The sequence below is a fragment of the Falco cherrug genome, chromosome 9 (genome assembly GCF_023634085.1).
Source record: "Falco cherrug isolate bFalChe1 chromosome 9, bFalChe1.pri, whole genome shotgun sequence".
NCBI lineage: Eukaryota > Metazoa > Chordata > Aves > Falconiformes > Falconidae > Falco > Falco cherrug.
In genome coordinates this window covers 54,336,208-54,352,622 of record NC_073705.1, presented here as the reverse complement: position 1 = coordinate 54,352,622, position 16,415 = coordinate 54,336,208, and the positions used below count along the sequence as shown (strand labels likewise).

Sequence of the window (16,415 nt, the reverse complement as noted above, 5' to 3'; positions counted from 1 at the left end):
TAGTCTTTTTACATAGTACTGGACCAGTAAGCATCACCATCCCAACATCAAGAAGCATGAGTAACAGATCACAGCAGGAAGCACGAGACTAGAAAAATGAAAACTGGAGATTTATCTCATTTAAGAGGGGATGGGCTCTTATTGCAATGTGAAAGCACTTATTTAGGGTTCTACGTAAAACTTTCCTGGCAAGCCAAGAAATCAACAGCTCAAAGTAACACTTTCAACAGTAGGAAACCTCCTCCTGGTAGCAGCAGAGGGCTACTCAACCACAGAAGCTCCTTCTACAACTAAATAATTCCTTTATTGATACACATTTGGTCTCTGTCCTTTTGTAGTGGACATAACTGGCATCCAGAAGCAGTCAGGATAGCCAGGAGTTACAGAACGAGCAAATTGGTGCTGAGAAGCTACAGCAAACACCAGTAGCTCAAAGAATGATGAAGATCTGCATCACCAAAAGAAGGTGACCCTGGCTTCAATTCACCAGAATTAAGTACCTTTGCTAGCTTCATCTTTTGCTGAAGAGACATCCAGAGACAGAATGTGCATGTCTACCCTTGACCATTCCTGATGATTCCCGTTGGTATTTATGAGGTGCTGCACCCCAGGCACCAAGATGTCAGTGTTGTAGAAGGTACTATTATAACAGAGTACCCAATTGCATCGCATGGGCCCCACACAGGTGCCAACTTCAAAATCCAAATTCCATAGTGAAAACTGAGGCTCAGCAGATGGCCTGCTGGTTACAAGCACAGGATGGACAAGGCAGTATCGCCAGGGCTAAAATACGCACTGCAGATACCAGAAAAAACTGACAGCTAGGATGCAGAGATGTGCCAAGGATGAAGAATTCCACTACATGCTTAAGGTGTTATGTTTTGGCTTGCGGTGGAAAAATTGACACAGGTGTTAAAAACTCAGTGTCAAGGTGAAGATTACTCTCACTTGATGGTCTAAGTGATAAGGTATGGGCTCAAGAGGGCTTGCATCTGCTGCTAAAAGAGAGAAGGCAACAGGATTGATGAGACAAAGGTGGACTTCATAGGGAAACGGTCTGTCCAAAGTCTGCCAGAAGCCTTCAGCCAGTGCTGTATGGTCCAACTGTAATGACTTCAACTATCCTCTGTGCCTGCTTCAAGACTCCCATGTCATCACTGACCACAGCCTCCAGTCCCCTACGGAGCCAAAGAGTTACAGGAGCACCTCCACACACTCATCCCTTCAGCGAGATACACAGCATGAAGGCTGGAATCCTGCTCTCCCAAACTGCACAACAGGGAAAAATAAAAGTCACCACAAAAACCCAACCAACCAACCAACCAAAAACAACGCAACAAACAAATAAAAAAAACCCACACCACCCACAAGAAAAAACGTGCTATAATGCAGAATAGAGAATACTCCATCTCAACAAGACGCTAGAGGAACTGAAACAGCAGCATCCTAATTCTGCCTTGTGAGCTCACACATGGAGGATGAGAAATAACACTGTATAAACATACCCAGCTTCTAGTAGTTAAAAGAAATATTCTTCAGTCTCAAGTGACTCATGGAAGAACATGTTCACTAGGAATGCACAAGTGGGCTTTCATTCAAAGAAAGTACTTTGAAGAGTTACTTTCTTCAGTGCAGAGCTTTTCTATTTAATTGCTTCTTGGCCATTCAACCTCCAGCTTTGTAGCTCAAAAAAGAAAAATCATGGTCCATTTGTTGAAATTTTTGCCTCCATAAACAGACATTAGACCCTGCAATGTATACACATGGGGAAATACACCTAGCATTGACTTCATCACATCCCCTCATATTCATTTCCATTAAGAAGCAGAGAAATGGGTTTACAAAAGATCCAGAAACATCTTAATCGTAACTTCCCATTATTTGTTTGCAACAATAATATCCTAATTCTATACAGATATTAAGTGAAAGGAGGTGGTGATCCCTGGAAAAAAAAAAAAAAAAAAAAAAAAAGCCAAAACAGAAGTGACCTCACTGAAAGAGCCAGGTTGCTCATTACATGATCTAAAGCCCCTGATATAAAAATGAAGCCTCCAAACTGCCCTAATACAGTAAACAATAATACATGTGCATTTAAAGCAATAGTTTGCTTTCACATATTTCAAATGCGTAACCTTAGGTAAAAAAAATAAAAAACCCACACCAAAAAACACCCCCCAAAAAACCCTAACCCAAACCATAAAACCACAGCCCACAGCAACCCCTGAATAGAAAAAAGAAATTGTGAGTGAAGATGCAGCCATTACATACAGAAGGTTTGCCTGGTACTGACCTGCCATGTATTTCATGTAATCATCATTTTACATTTGCTTTAAACTTCTGCCTCTGAACTGCTCCAGCCCCTGGCCATGCAACTTCTGTCCCAAAAAACATTCCCTTCCTTGCTCAAGTACTCAAGACTATTCTGACACGACAGAATTACAGGACTCACCGGATAGATGCAGGTCAGAATTAACTACAAATTTTCCACATAAATTTCAACCCAGCTCAGTATGTTTGACCCAAAGATGCTTTGTGATTGCAGCATTTGTGCCTCTGCACTTGTGAAACCTCAGTACATATCGTTACCTTAGGTTTTAACGTGGAAAGAAACGAGTAGATTCAGAATAAACCCACAGAACAGTGGTGCCACACACTGCTTTCACCAAATGCAGGGGAGAGAAAAAACCCTGATACCCAGTTGCTAAGCACTCCAGCAAAGACATACAAACGTGCCTTTGTAAAGCCTGCAAGGTGAATCAATCTTTAATAACTTACAAAGGCTCCTAATTAGAGGTTTGAAAATGTTTCACGTCCCCGTTAAACCCCACTAGTGGAGAACGGTCAAAGCTCAATTTAATATCTGCAAGCGTGCAGAAGGCGAAAATTGCAGCTATGTCATCTTTGAGTTAGATTGTCTAGAGTACACTCTAATCAATAGGGAAGGTATTCAAGTTGGATTTCTGAGAAAGGAAAAAGTAATTGATTTGTCATACTACTTCATTCGGAATCACACAACCTATACAAAAGACTAAGTTCCCTCGGGTAGACTTGACAACGCTCCTCAGTAACTACCTTACAGGCTCCCTGCCTTCCCCAACATCCACTTGTAAGCATCTGCCGTTTGGTTTGTAGCTGTTGCAGGTTATAAACAGGAGAGGATAAAGTGTCAAGGTGTGCTGGGTACTCGATAAAAAGATCCAAATACTTCCCAGGTTTTTAAAAACAAACAAGTCCATAAACCACTACCTCCACCACACACACCAAAAAAAAAAAACCAACCCCAAACACCCCCACCCCAGAGAACCGCACAAGCATCAACACGGTGAAATTTTTCTAAAGATTACTTGGCCTTTCAAATTATCAATGGAACTTTTACATTTAGGAAGACATACTGATATATAGCTTAATGTGAAGTAGGCAAAAAGAAATAAATATTGCCAATGGGAAAGACGAAAGTACTCAAAAGTGTACTTCATGATACTCAGCATCTGGCAGGCAATAAAATTATATTAACATACTGGATGATTTTTACAGACTTTTCCCTGCTCTTGCAGCTTCTAAAGGCCTGCTTGCAGGGTACCAGAAGACCTCCCCAGCCCTGCTGCCCGGGCTCTCGGGAGGATGCAGCACACAGCTGACCTTGCTGATGCAAGGGTGCGTGGTGCTGCTGGGGCGGGCTTGGGTGCTGCTCTGGAGCAAAGTTGCTGACAGCAGGCACCATCCTGTAGATCCGTGTCTTTGTCCCATGGGTTTCCCATCACAGAACAGATCCCAGCTTCACTTTGAGGTGAAGCAGCAACAGCTGTTGAACCAATTCCATCGTTGTAAGGTTTTCTAGATACATCCATTAAAATACAAGAGCTAGAAGACGACAAATTCCAAAGATGGAACCCACCAATGCACACACAAAAACACACATACATATATATATATATTTATATTTAAGCAAATCCAGTACTATGGTAACATGCTTTACAAGTAGGTAAGATTTTAAGTGCATCCTTTGCTACACAGTATTTTGAAAAACACTGCGTTGATCAACTATACCTTGATTCCTTAGGAGCATTGGAGAGGAAAGGTTAACCTTCTTCAGCCTGCCTGTCACAAACACCTCCCAGCCCTGATTAATAGGCAACCTTGATAAATCTATAGTCTATAACATTAGTCTTCTGTTGAAAAGCCAGCTCTGAAGATAGCTCATGAGTGTGATGCACAATGATTACAGAAAACAATAATTTGACATCTGTTCTCTTCTGCACAAGTCCAGCCCACAATGATTAATGTCACAGGAATGTGCAGTGAGAATAAAATATTAATCTCTATAAAAGGATGCTCAGGAGGCATTATCAACTTATAAGCATCCAAGCAAAGACTTTGGATGAAACACTGACACAGGAACTATGCTGAAGCTAAATACATGAAATAATTTTTTGTCAGTTTAAAAACATTTCCTTTGGAGTGACACTGACAAATGCATTTCTTTATTTTACGGTTCACCTAGTTAATGTGGCCTATAAAATAAAACAAAACTTATGCTTAGTAACCTCACTTCTACTACACAGCATGGAGACAAAAATCGTAATTTAAGCCATGTTAAACAATAAGGACTCTTATAAATGCTATATGCTACTGATATTTAACAGACTAACAATTTCCTAAAGGAGAAATCACTAGATTTCCTAACTGTTTAAGAATACTGCAGCTACACAGCTCACTTGCTAATTAGCTGGAAGTCATTTGTAAAACAAAGCAACAGCGAATACAAACAACTCTATGGGACAAAACAAATCAGATAAATCATTATTTGCATAAAACCAAAATTGTGATGTTTGCAAGGATAAGACACTTTACCAACTGTAAGTACTTCCACATGTAGAACTGAAAACATACATTAGGTTATTATAAAACTGTTCCACACTAATTTATAAACTCATACTTCTATGCGGACATACTCTTGCAGAAAACTTTTACAACCTAGAATCAATTCAGGTGCTAATCTAAAGGAAGGCTTCCATTGTTTTGGGGTCTGAGGTGGGGGGGTTTGGAGGGGAGAGGGACGTGAAAGGAGGAAGAGATACAGGGTTGGGCTCCATCAAACGTTTGCTGCTTTACACAGACAAAAAAAGGATATGGTGTGCACTGTCATGGATCTGCATAAATTACTGTGATTATAAATGTTACATATTTATATATACATTTACTTCTATATGGTCATATGCAGTTATTTTTATATAATTATTATATATTCCTATTTATCTTATTTTTATAAGGATATCTACTGACATACTTATGTCCTCACTGAGCAAGATGTGCACGTATTTGTCTAAACTAGTACCATTTAAGGCCCTATTCAAGTCTCAAAATCCAATAACTTGCTGAATCAGGATGTTAATCACTGACAATTTAAAATGCTTTGCTGCATGCAAAAAGCTGCATCCCAGTTAGCCCAGATGAACACTGGGGTGTTCAAACACCCTACAGATGCACCCAGCCCAGTAATTTCTTCTCTGCAAAAATCAGGGAGCAGGGCAGAGTCAAGTGAACTCGTCCAAAGCACAGACTGTAAACCTCTGCGTTCACAACTACCCCTTATCCCGCTGATAGCACTACCTGAACAATTTCTACACACAAAAAATGAGAGAAAATATCCATTAAAAAGTATGGGAAAACACAGCAGTTTAACCCTTGAAAGAACTCCTAAAGGGCACACTCTGAGATCACGGCCGTGATTTAGCCCTTGGAAAGGGCTCATGGTGCAGGACTTCTGCAGCAGCCACGACCAGATGACCTTTTTAATGACATTCCAGGAAGCGTTTCCTCACATAAGAAATGGAACAAAATCTAAACCAACATGTAACACAGATCTACTGCACAAACAGAAGAAGAGAAATTGAGCATCACCACGTTAGGGATTATTTTCCATGCTTCAGAAAAACAAGATGCAACTTAACTGCTTTTCCAGAAGAAAACTCACATTTGTTTTGCCAAAGCCACTGTAGATTATTGAATCAAACGTGGAAAGGATAAAAGAGAACTAAGGTATGCAAAAGAGGCCTTGAACTTGATGAATATAACCCCTGAAAATGGGCAGAAACAGCCGTCTTTATGTTAGTGGGGAATCAACAGGAAAATCTTTCCTCCTTGGTGGTATTTTAATGTATGTTGTTTCAAGGACATAAACTAGAAGCATGAAGATCTGATATAGATTTAGTCTAAATAGAGAGATGATTTCTACTTGTTGGCCTGTGTAAATAACCACAAGCTTGGAAAAATATGCTTCTTGAAGTCACCTAGCTATTATTCTCTTATCAAATACATAATATACAGACACATGCACAGACACACACTCTGCTTAACACTGCTTTGACTGACTCACTACATACCAATTTTTCTTTCTCCCTTCGGTACTAGGGCTCAGATACGAGCCACTGTTAGGATAAAAGCACCAAAACCTAAGGAATGTACAGTGTGTTCCTGCCAGGGCTGAAGAAACCTTACTAAAAATAAGCTTAAGTTGAACAATTACCGTGAATTTCAGAAGGAAACATGTAAATGACACATGACATAACTAGAAAAGTAGTAAAATATGGAACTATATTTTACATTCTTTTTTAAAGACCTAAAACCCACAACACCCTAGTACAGTCTCATCCAAGGTCCCAAACTCTTCAGATTTCATGAAGACCACTGAACCATCCATCACTCCACATCATTCTTCAAGCACAACGCATTACCCAAACTTTCACATACCCACCCCTCTCACCCCAAAATCCTTCAAGCTTCACAGATTCATGTATTTTGAATTTTCATGCCTCTGGAGACGCAAATAAATCTTCCTTGACCCCTCAAAGCACAGAATTAGAGCATTTCTCTCCAACAACAATACACTGATGAAATGCTGTTTGATATTCTGTACGTTTTACAGCTTTCCATCAATTCCACAATCCTATACTGCATACTGCCTTTAGAAGAGAAAAATCTCATTTCTGCAATATGATACAGGATTAGTTGGATACTTATATGAAAGTATTGCCTATCAGTTAAAAATTATTTAATCAATGAGGAGGAGGAGGGGCAGTCGAACTACGTTTTAATAATAAGAACTCAAACACACAGAGCAAGGGGGGAAATCCAAAAATCTAAATTTAACAAAGGCTGTGGCTAGGTGTTTATTTTCAAGTGAAATGTAGTATTTCTGAAAGTTTCCCAGCACAACTGACTCTCCAGTCACAAATTTTACAGACAATTACCAGTGGCAAGAGAAGCTTTTAAGATAACGCTTTGTTTATCAACACATACATACGTCTATAAGGTCACACAGAAGCATACAGAAGGGAGGGCAAGGCAGAGGTGTGCACGCTGATACAGTCCACGGGAAACGGCACCACCACATCACAGCTGCGGCGAACCCCGCCAGCCCTCCTCAGCGTCAGGCTCCATCCCCTGGGCACCGCACAGCCCCAGAGCTGCAGCCGCCTGAAATCCTTGTCCCACCACTTGGACTGTGCCCCACACGCCCAGCTGGGCAGCACCAGCCACGTACGTGCCTCGAATCTCCTCTGCAACTCAACCGAAGCACATGAGATTTAAGACATTCTTAACAGCCAGTGACATGAACCCCCTGGTTAGGAGCCTCCTGATAAGATCCAAAAGCCATTAAGTAGCACCGTTCTGTCAACAACACTGGACTGAATTCAGATTAATGACCCTGCTATTAAAACAGACTCATTTGAATTTCTCAGGAGCATAATGATATTGGACTGTACCATTTGCTGCAACCCAAAAACCCGAAGTTTGAGAATTAGATTTAAAATACAAACCATCCATGCACAAATGGTTGAATAAGGGAAGACAATGACTAATATAGCAAACAGACAATGTGTCCCTATAGCCTTCCTTAGGAGTGCTTCTTATAGTCATAATTTTTTGTTTGATCTGAGTTATCTCAATTTCCTCCTATCCAAGACAGTCAAGTATTATACCTTACATTACTGACTTCTGCCCCAAAGACCTTGCAACCTAAAAGCAGCCAGGAGAAGGAAAAATTACTACACAGAACACGAGCAAGAGTGAACGAAGGAAAAGAATAGCATTGATGTACATGTCTGAAAGAGCAAACATTAAAATGGTCTCACAGAGACTACTACCATTTTACCCAAGCCTCAACATCTGCATTCTTCCTTTTTATTTTTGCAAACCCTGAAATTCAGAGTAAAATCATTTGCTGTGGCTCATAAGGGCTGAATAATTTCAAAAGAAGGCCTCAAAAGCTAAAACCATGCTGAACCGTATTTGGACTTGCTAGTGCAGTATGCTGTGGTGGTATGGCTGGTAGACTGTTTCTCACTTCATCGCCATTCATAACTGCAGGTAGTAAATTTACAACCTGCGTTACACCGTGTTGATCAAGCGGGACTGTACTGAAGGCTTCCTTATGGAAAAGCTCTGTCTCTTTCTTGGAAGGTTCAGAGCCTCCAGGATCCCTATCTTCTAATTTTAATTCTCATCAGACTTTTTTTTTTTTCCTTTTACCCAGAGCTTAAGGCTTAAACTTGCATGTAACATGCAGACCCAATAATTTTACAAATACTTGTAAGTCTTAGAGAATAACTTTCCTGCAAATTCAGTCTAAATAAAAAGCACCATCAAAATTTAAAGCTCATTCTTTGAACATCATTCTTCATCGCTACTGATGCAAAATCAGAAAGAAAACTTCAAGTGGGAAGAAGTGGAAAGAGCAAGAGTATAAATCCCACAGTTGTCAGTACCAGATCCACGCGGCACCCCACCTTCTAGCAGTGCCACTGAACTGCAGCAGGTGCAAACACACAGTTTTGTGAAACTACGGGAGCATAATAAATTGCAGCATCGATTGTGTTTGCTTTATACTTTTTTGTTAACTGGAAGAAAATAGAAGTTACTAGATCCAGCAAAAGTTACATAGCTGTGGTTAGACATTACCTGATCTGGTATAAAGCGCGCCAGTACAAAGCCAACCCACCAAGAGTACGTTTTAAATTGGAACCAGAAAAGTTTGCTTTATCAGCACTTTGCATCACATGGTGCCAACATTTTTGATCTGACAGAAGAATCCTTTCAAATTTCCTTTATCGTTGAACCATTGCCTATTTGCTCCCTCATTAATTTCTGACAGCACAAACACTTAGTTTAGGTTAGTTTAACCTGCAGTCAGCTAGAAAAAGAATAAAATATTTCAACTTGAAGAAATCTGTAAGATAGATGCTGGAACTTATCTTTGACTGGCCCACTAAGGCAGAAGGAGAAAATAAGAAAGCATGGATGAATGGCACACTCTAAAAGGTTTGTGTGTTGTTTTATTTCAGCCAGGGGACAGCTTTAAAGGGAGAGAACGATGCTTCGGAAAGAAAGGACATAAAAAACTTCCATTTTCTCCACAGAACTTCACTGAGTAGAAAGGCTGAATTAATCCATTTACAATAAAACGTATTACAGTTAAAGTTATGACACGTGGCAATAACACTGGAAGCTTAGTGCCCTTTTAAATTAAAAATTGCAAGTTTTTGCTTTCTCTTCTTTATGATCTATAACCTGCAATAAGTGTCAATTAGCATTTCCTCACTTATTTTAAATCTTCTTGTCCTTCCAATAGAACAACCTTAATTGGTTACAACCTCCACTGCATTTGGCAGCAAGGACAAACCTGGCACTAGCAGAGGTCTGGAGACAATGAATAATGCGACAATTTAATGGTTGCAAAGGTCCTGCTTACCGTGCTGTGTGAAAAGGTCGCTGTGAACTATTTCTATCAAGCAGTACAGCTTCTGGATTGTGAGCCGGCTCACAGGAACATTTAGGATGAATTCAGTAAACAGTTTGCTACATACAAAGGGACAAGTAAAAATATATTAAACTCTCTCCAAAATACATAAGAAACACTGAATAAGCACAGAAAAGATAAACAACCGCTTACCCTTGGGACAAGCAAACTATTTTTTTTCCAGACATAAACCAGTTGAGACAGGCATTTCAGAGAAATGTGAATTGTCTTTCTTACGCCTGTTCAGTTTTTTGTGTCTTTTCGTCTGCCCTCTCCCTTTTCTTCTTAGTTTTACACTCTTCTCCCATGATTCATTTAAGGTCTTAGATTTTGAATTTCAGTTGTCTGTGCGATTGCCTACTTCAATCGTCACATACCATTAATGGAATAATACATGACCGTATAAGCCAAGAATTAAAAAAAGGTGATAATTCATGTCACAAGCTTTCACCACCAAAACAACCCCAAAATCAAAACCAGAAACACACAGATTTTATAACGGTAAGGTACCACCACAATCATCAGCTGAGCTCCCACATAACACATTTTTAAAAGACTTTTCAATAATTTTGCAACACTTCCTATATTCTTGGAGGGTGGGGGGTGTGTATTTTTCCTATTAAGCCTTAACTTTTAAGTGCTACTCAATCTCAATTAAGTACTCTAAAGTGACAGAAAAACTGTAGTGTTCGGGGTAAAACAGGCTAAGTCCTGGTATTTTTCAATTGATCTATTTTCCCAGAACTTTTGCTATCACATATCAAAATTACTATTTATTCCAGACACTCTATGAGGATGTACTCCCAAGGCCACTGGAAGCATAAGTAAAAAAAAGTTTACAGTACAGGCAAGCAGAAGCTAAATGCCACGTTCTTCAGGCCACTGGAATGTTAGACTGAGATGACACTTACCTATTTCATTTCTACTTTATCTTTTTTTCCCTCATTTTGACACACCAGAACAAAGAAATGAAAACAGAGAATACAGAAAAGGATCTGTGCAATCAAATTAGATAAAAAGGGTGTTTTCTTTCAACTTGAAATGCCTTGCAATAGCACTGTGAAAGAGAAACTTTTTTTCTTCTCTTTAAAAGTTCTCCTAAAATACTAGTTTAGATTTGGTTTCTCTATTTTTTTGTTCTAAAACATCTTCCTATTATTACTCTTTCTATTTACTATCAACGTTCCTGTGTTTATGAGGTACTGAAATGTCGAGCCAGCAATAAATATGGCTCACTGAACAAAAATGTAATTATTTACATTAAATTTATACTTGAACTCGTGAAGCATCAAGTATACAGCTTAAGAATTTTGATGTCAGTTCCCCGATTGATAACTCTTGCTATCTCATTACCTGACTGTACTCAACAAGACTGCAAAGTTTGTCAAGACATTTGTCAAACCTTGACACCTTACGTGTTACCTTAAAAACAAGTTGTTAGTGGGCCCCTGAAAATATTTGCAAGGGGGGTAAAAAGGTAATAAAACCAGGGTGATAAAACACCTCAGGAAATCACAGTTCATTGCCTCTGTAGATATTTGTGTGTGTAGAGATAGATAAATATCTATATATGTAAAAGAAAGATCTAGATTAAGTTCACACTACACATTTCATTAACTCTACTCACCTAAGTTCTTTTGGATCAAATACTAATTTCACATCATTGACAATAGCTGGCAAGTATTTAAGTGCTGCCCCCTAGAAAAATAAAAACAACAAATAAACAAGACTGAAATTCATATGCCTTTAGAGGTGATGCAAAGACTGCAAGAAGATAATCACACAAGAGTAGGTTGCTTTGGCTTAACTATTCTATGGCTTCAGCTAAAAGAAGCTTAAAAGAAGAAAGAGGCATGAAAGATTAGTAAACTGAGAAAAATAGCAATTTACATGAAAATTAGAGATTTATAAGCTCCTTCCAACATGTTACAGAAACTTATTGGTGTATCAGTACATAATGCATAACTAAGTTATGTTCCTGTAATCACTTCCCCCCCCCCATCATCTGCAGAGATGGAGAAGCATCTTCTCATCAGCCATGCTGTATTTGTTTGGGTTTAATTTTCCCTCCTCTGCTTCAAAGTGAAACAAAAAAATGCACGACTGTAATCTTTCCTTCAGCAAATTCTGGGTAGCCACTAACAGAACTGCAGTTCTTTGTAATTCCCCGTGAACCTGCAGTTGTCACTCCATTTCATAGTACATAATGAAAGGATTCAGAAGATGATAGAATCACAGAATGGTTGGAAGGGACCTTTAGAGATTATCTAGTTCCAAGCCCCTGCCCTGGGCAGGGACACCTTCCAGGAGACCAGGTTGCTCCAAGCCCCATCCCACCTGGCCGATCCAAACAGATGTTTCGTATTTTCACTATTTGTAGTCATTTCAACTAATTTTGTCTTTCCATTTCTTAGTAACAGTTAGTAGTTATCTATTTATTTCTAGAGCAAACATTCTTTTACAGGCATCAAGAGCAAAAATCCAGCAATTAAAAATTACTGCCCTGCAATTTAATGCCATCATTCCAAAGTACACATTGGGTTGGACAATAGAAAACGGACCTCTGGTAACACCACAGATAAGAATCACTCAGACTATAGAACCAGTAATTTCAATCAGATGAAGCTGGAGGGTTTTTTCTTCATTTGCAAATGAATTTAAATGTCGTTTTTCAAATAATAGATGAGAAAACATTCTACCTAAGAAACCCTAAGGCAAAAGTCTTTGGCTTTAAATCTTAATCTTGTTAGTTCATACACATGCACTATTTTACTGAGGTTCCTCAAGTTCCTGTGTCCACTGAGCACCAGACCAGAAAAGAAAAACCACAGTAATTCAAATATAAACCACAACAGTTGGATTTATTTTGCTTACTTTCACATTGTATTGATAATAACAGTTTGATTACAGATATATTTTTGAATGATTCATTCCCCATTTCTGTTTGTGGGTTTATCGCTTAGTATTTGCAATTTCCATCAATGACAGCACCCTGTGCTGCCCTTCCTTTTGAATTAGAAGGGAGATGAGCCCTTATACTTTTACTTTTTAATCAATTCTTTTCTAGTCTGAAGTCTGTGACCTGACAAGTGATTATACTATACAACTCCATGGTCAGGGGAATTCAAGAGACAGAAAAATTCTATTTAGCAGTAGTTGTTAATAGTAGGAAGAGCCATGGGGAAACAGGCTCAAGCAGTACTGCCCCGCAGGTATATACAAAACCACTTCTCTATTTTCAAACCACACTTTTCTGCCACAACCCTAGTAATTTTAAATCAAATTCCACCATTCTTGAATGCAAGAGGTCAATTGTTTGATTACAGTCACAAGCACAACTTCAAGTAGCCAGTGTGGGAAGTTTGCCAGTGCTTGCTGGCCACTTTTAAAAGAGCAAAAAACTTGTCAATAGGTTAGGTGCAAATTTCAGGGTGTTCCAGTTTTTATTCATAGTCCATTTAAGCTGTCAAGCTTGATCGTCAAACATTTCCACATATGCTTAAAGGACTACTTACATGCTCAGAAACCAAGCTCATAACTGTAATTATGCAAATAGTCCCATTATGTACACGCTTATGTGTTTTGATGGATGAGAACTCTAATGACCAGTTATAAACCGCAGCCATCACTGTGGTTTTTTATTTGCTTATCATTCAAATGCATGTAGCAATAAATGTTTAGTAACACATACTAAAAAAAGAGCTTGCATTTTATATCTTGAATTAGAATTTCAGACTGTGCTGGTACAATGATTAAGATTAACACTTTAATAGCTTAAATGAAGTACTATCAGGTAAAAATATTTACAATATCAATTAAGCCCGTAGTTACAAAAATTATCAGCAACTCTAGGTTCTGATTTTGGACAAATCAATTAAAGTTTAATATCTTAAAATTTAAAGAAAATTTTAGAAGTGTATTTCCCAATTCCCAATCTCAACTAGACTCAATTACATCACAGACAGCACGGTCAGACAAGTAGGCTCTGCAGCCCCATGATTAAATCTGTATCTGTGTAATCCAATGGTCTACTAAAATTACAAGAATTAATATCAACAAAAAGTTAAAGAGCAGCTCTCACTTTAGATTTTACTCTGTTAGAAGCTGTAGCTGAAAGCAGATCTTTTGTTAGCAGCAGCACAATTGCAATGCTGGTTATTCCCAGGATACTGGAATACGTAAGTATGGAATATTAAATTCAGCAGATAAACTCCCCCTTGTTTTCGCCTTTTCACATAACAGCAGGAAAAAACAAATAAGCAATCTGTTTTGGAGGTTTTTTTCCATTGAAAGAAGTTAGATTACATTTCACTCTTGATCAGCACTGGACAAAGGTTCAAATTCCTTATTTCTGCAAGAAGTACACAGCAAACTAAATCAAAATCTTAATTTCATAGTTACATGGTGATGCCTAAAAGACTTGAAACTTCAAAACAGCATTAGAGAAAACACAATAAAGAAGAAACTTAATTATTTGATTTTTAATCAAACAGGTTTTTGCAATAACTGCCATGTGATCACATTAGATACACATACAAACCTGGAAATATCAGGCTCACATACTTAGTCAATAATTCTACATAGTTTCAAGCTGGGCTGCAATAAAAATTTTACTGCCCAAGAGGGCTTCCATCTTTATGGAAAACGAGTGAGAAATTATACTACCCTTATCAAGTTACAAAATCATTCATTTTAAGTACTACAAAGCACTAAAATAAACCAGCAAAGGTGAAGAATAAAGGAGAGAGAAAGTGGAAACAAGCCAGTGCATCATGTGAATAATGGATATACACTCCCTGTTACCGAGTTAAGCTTCCTTGTACACTCACTGTTACATTGACCATCTGGGTATTATTGGAAGTTGGGGGTTTCCCTAGGATGTTATTCACATGTGAGTCAAGGATCGGCATGACACCAACACTGCATGTTAGCCCGCGAACTAACCCAAAGTGCTTTCCAACCTCATGTCTCATCCCTCACTTCCCCCTCTCCCCACTACATGCAACCATACACACAGCTGTGCACTTAACATAAATATGGTATTCATAAAGGGGAAATGAACACATATCTATGTATAAAAGGTAATACAGCACAGCCAAAGTACATACATATGAAAAGAACCATTAACTGACACTTATTACATGAACCAGCTGCCAATACAACCTATTGAACTGCTAAGTCGATGAGTATAGCGCTTCAAGGATACACTTTAAACTATTAAAAAGGCAATTAAGTATGCCAAGAAATAAGACTCACTAAGTGAAAATAATAAGGTCCAGAAAAGCCAAAGCTTTGCCTTAAATAGAATAAATTAAGCAATAATTGATGGTCACAGTTCTCTGCACAGCCAATACAGAGGAAGAAATTCCTAGTTTTTATTGTTCCGCAGAACAATTGCAACTTACTCCTTCAAACATCACAACCATCTCTCTATCTAGAGCAGTCACCCTTTGCAACCTTTAAGACAAATTAATTGATGTGCTTATGACGACTTAACAGCTAACTGCATTTTCCTTAACTTCTTCAGAGCTAGCAGCTAAATAACGCAGGGTTTCTTTTCATGCTGAAGAAACTAATTCAGTGATGGCCTGTATCAAAAGATTAGCTGGGGGAAAAAAACCTTCAGACATGCTAAGGCAGCCAAAATAAATAAGACTAAGTGTAACAGAGACGTTCTTTCTAACGGTGGTCCCTCTGATCATCAGTGAAGGGTCCACTGCGGTGCCCATGCTACCACAGCTCTTTTTTGTCCAATGACCCACTTCCAGACAGGTTTAATGAGACAAGAATAGGTAAGAAATGGGATCTACCAAGAGAAAAACTGGCACATTCCTCAGATCTAAAGGTTCAAGGAGTTTGTATGACTAAAATTTATCCTAAGCCAGCAATTTAGAAAACACTGTCAGCAAAACAGTCATTTTACCCTGAAAGGAACTTTTGCTGCCATTTTTGCAGGAACAAAAAGAACCTCAAACCCCCCAAAACCTGTTAGAGCACCTCGACCCTTGCATATGTAAGCTGCATGAAATAAGATTAAGCTTCATTTATCTTCCAGAACATCAAAAATAATCCCCAAAACGCCAACTGCTAATGTTACCTGGAGGAGCTGTCTTACAGAAAAGTTTTTTTTATTTCTTCTTGAAAATAGGCATATATCAACAGTCCTCCCAGAAAGAGATGGGAGGACAGATACATGCCTTTTCTTCATGTCGTTAGGCAAGTGTAAGCCCCTCAGCTTAAAAGTTTTGGGACTTCCACCAGGGCCCAGGAAATCTGGATCCCTCCTCACTCCTTACACTTCCCTCTAGGACCACATGTAAGCCTGTCCTCCGACCCCAGCTCCCTTCAAGCCCTCCCTAGTTTTAAGTTGGGCAAAGACAAGAGTCATACTAGTACTTCACCATGGAGTCTGCTTCTGCAAACCTTTGAGTTTTCTGGACAGGGCTTCCTTCGCTGGTGAAAAGCAGCATTACCTTAAGCATTCAGTCACCAGTGCCCAAAGTCACCTAGTCCACCTCCTCAAAAGTCACATAGATCACAGTTTCAAACACTGACAACCCAACATAACAAGCCACAAAGAACTTATCTACACAGAAGTGCATGTGCTCAGAAACAT

General features: G+C 38.9%; 1 protein-coding gene across 2 annotated transcripts in view; it reads right to left on the bottom strand.

Moving 5' to 3' along the window:
• Nucleotides 1-16,415, bottom strand: part of DOCK1 (dedicator of cytokinesis 1) — a 319,193-nt gene that overhangs the window by 224,868 nt on the left and 77,910 nt on the right. For both annotated transcript variants that reach the window (XM_055719977.1, XM_055719978.1), the window contains exons 24-25: nucleotides 11,427-11,497; nucleotides 9,752-9,858 (exon numbers count right to left, since the gene is read on the bottom strand). In XM_055719977.1, coding sequence (XP_055575952.1) covers nucleotides 9,752-9,858; nucleotides 11,427-11,497 — 178 coding nt within the window. The remainder of the gene's footprint in view (nucleotides 1-9,751; nucleotides 9,859-11,426; nucleotides 11,498-16,415) is intronic.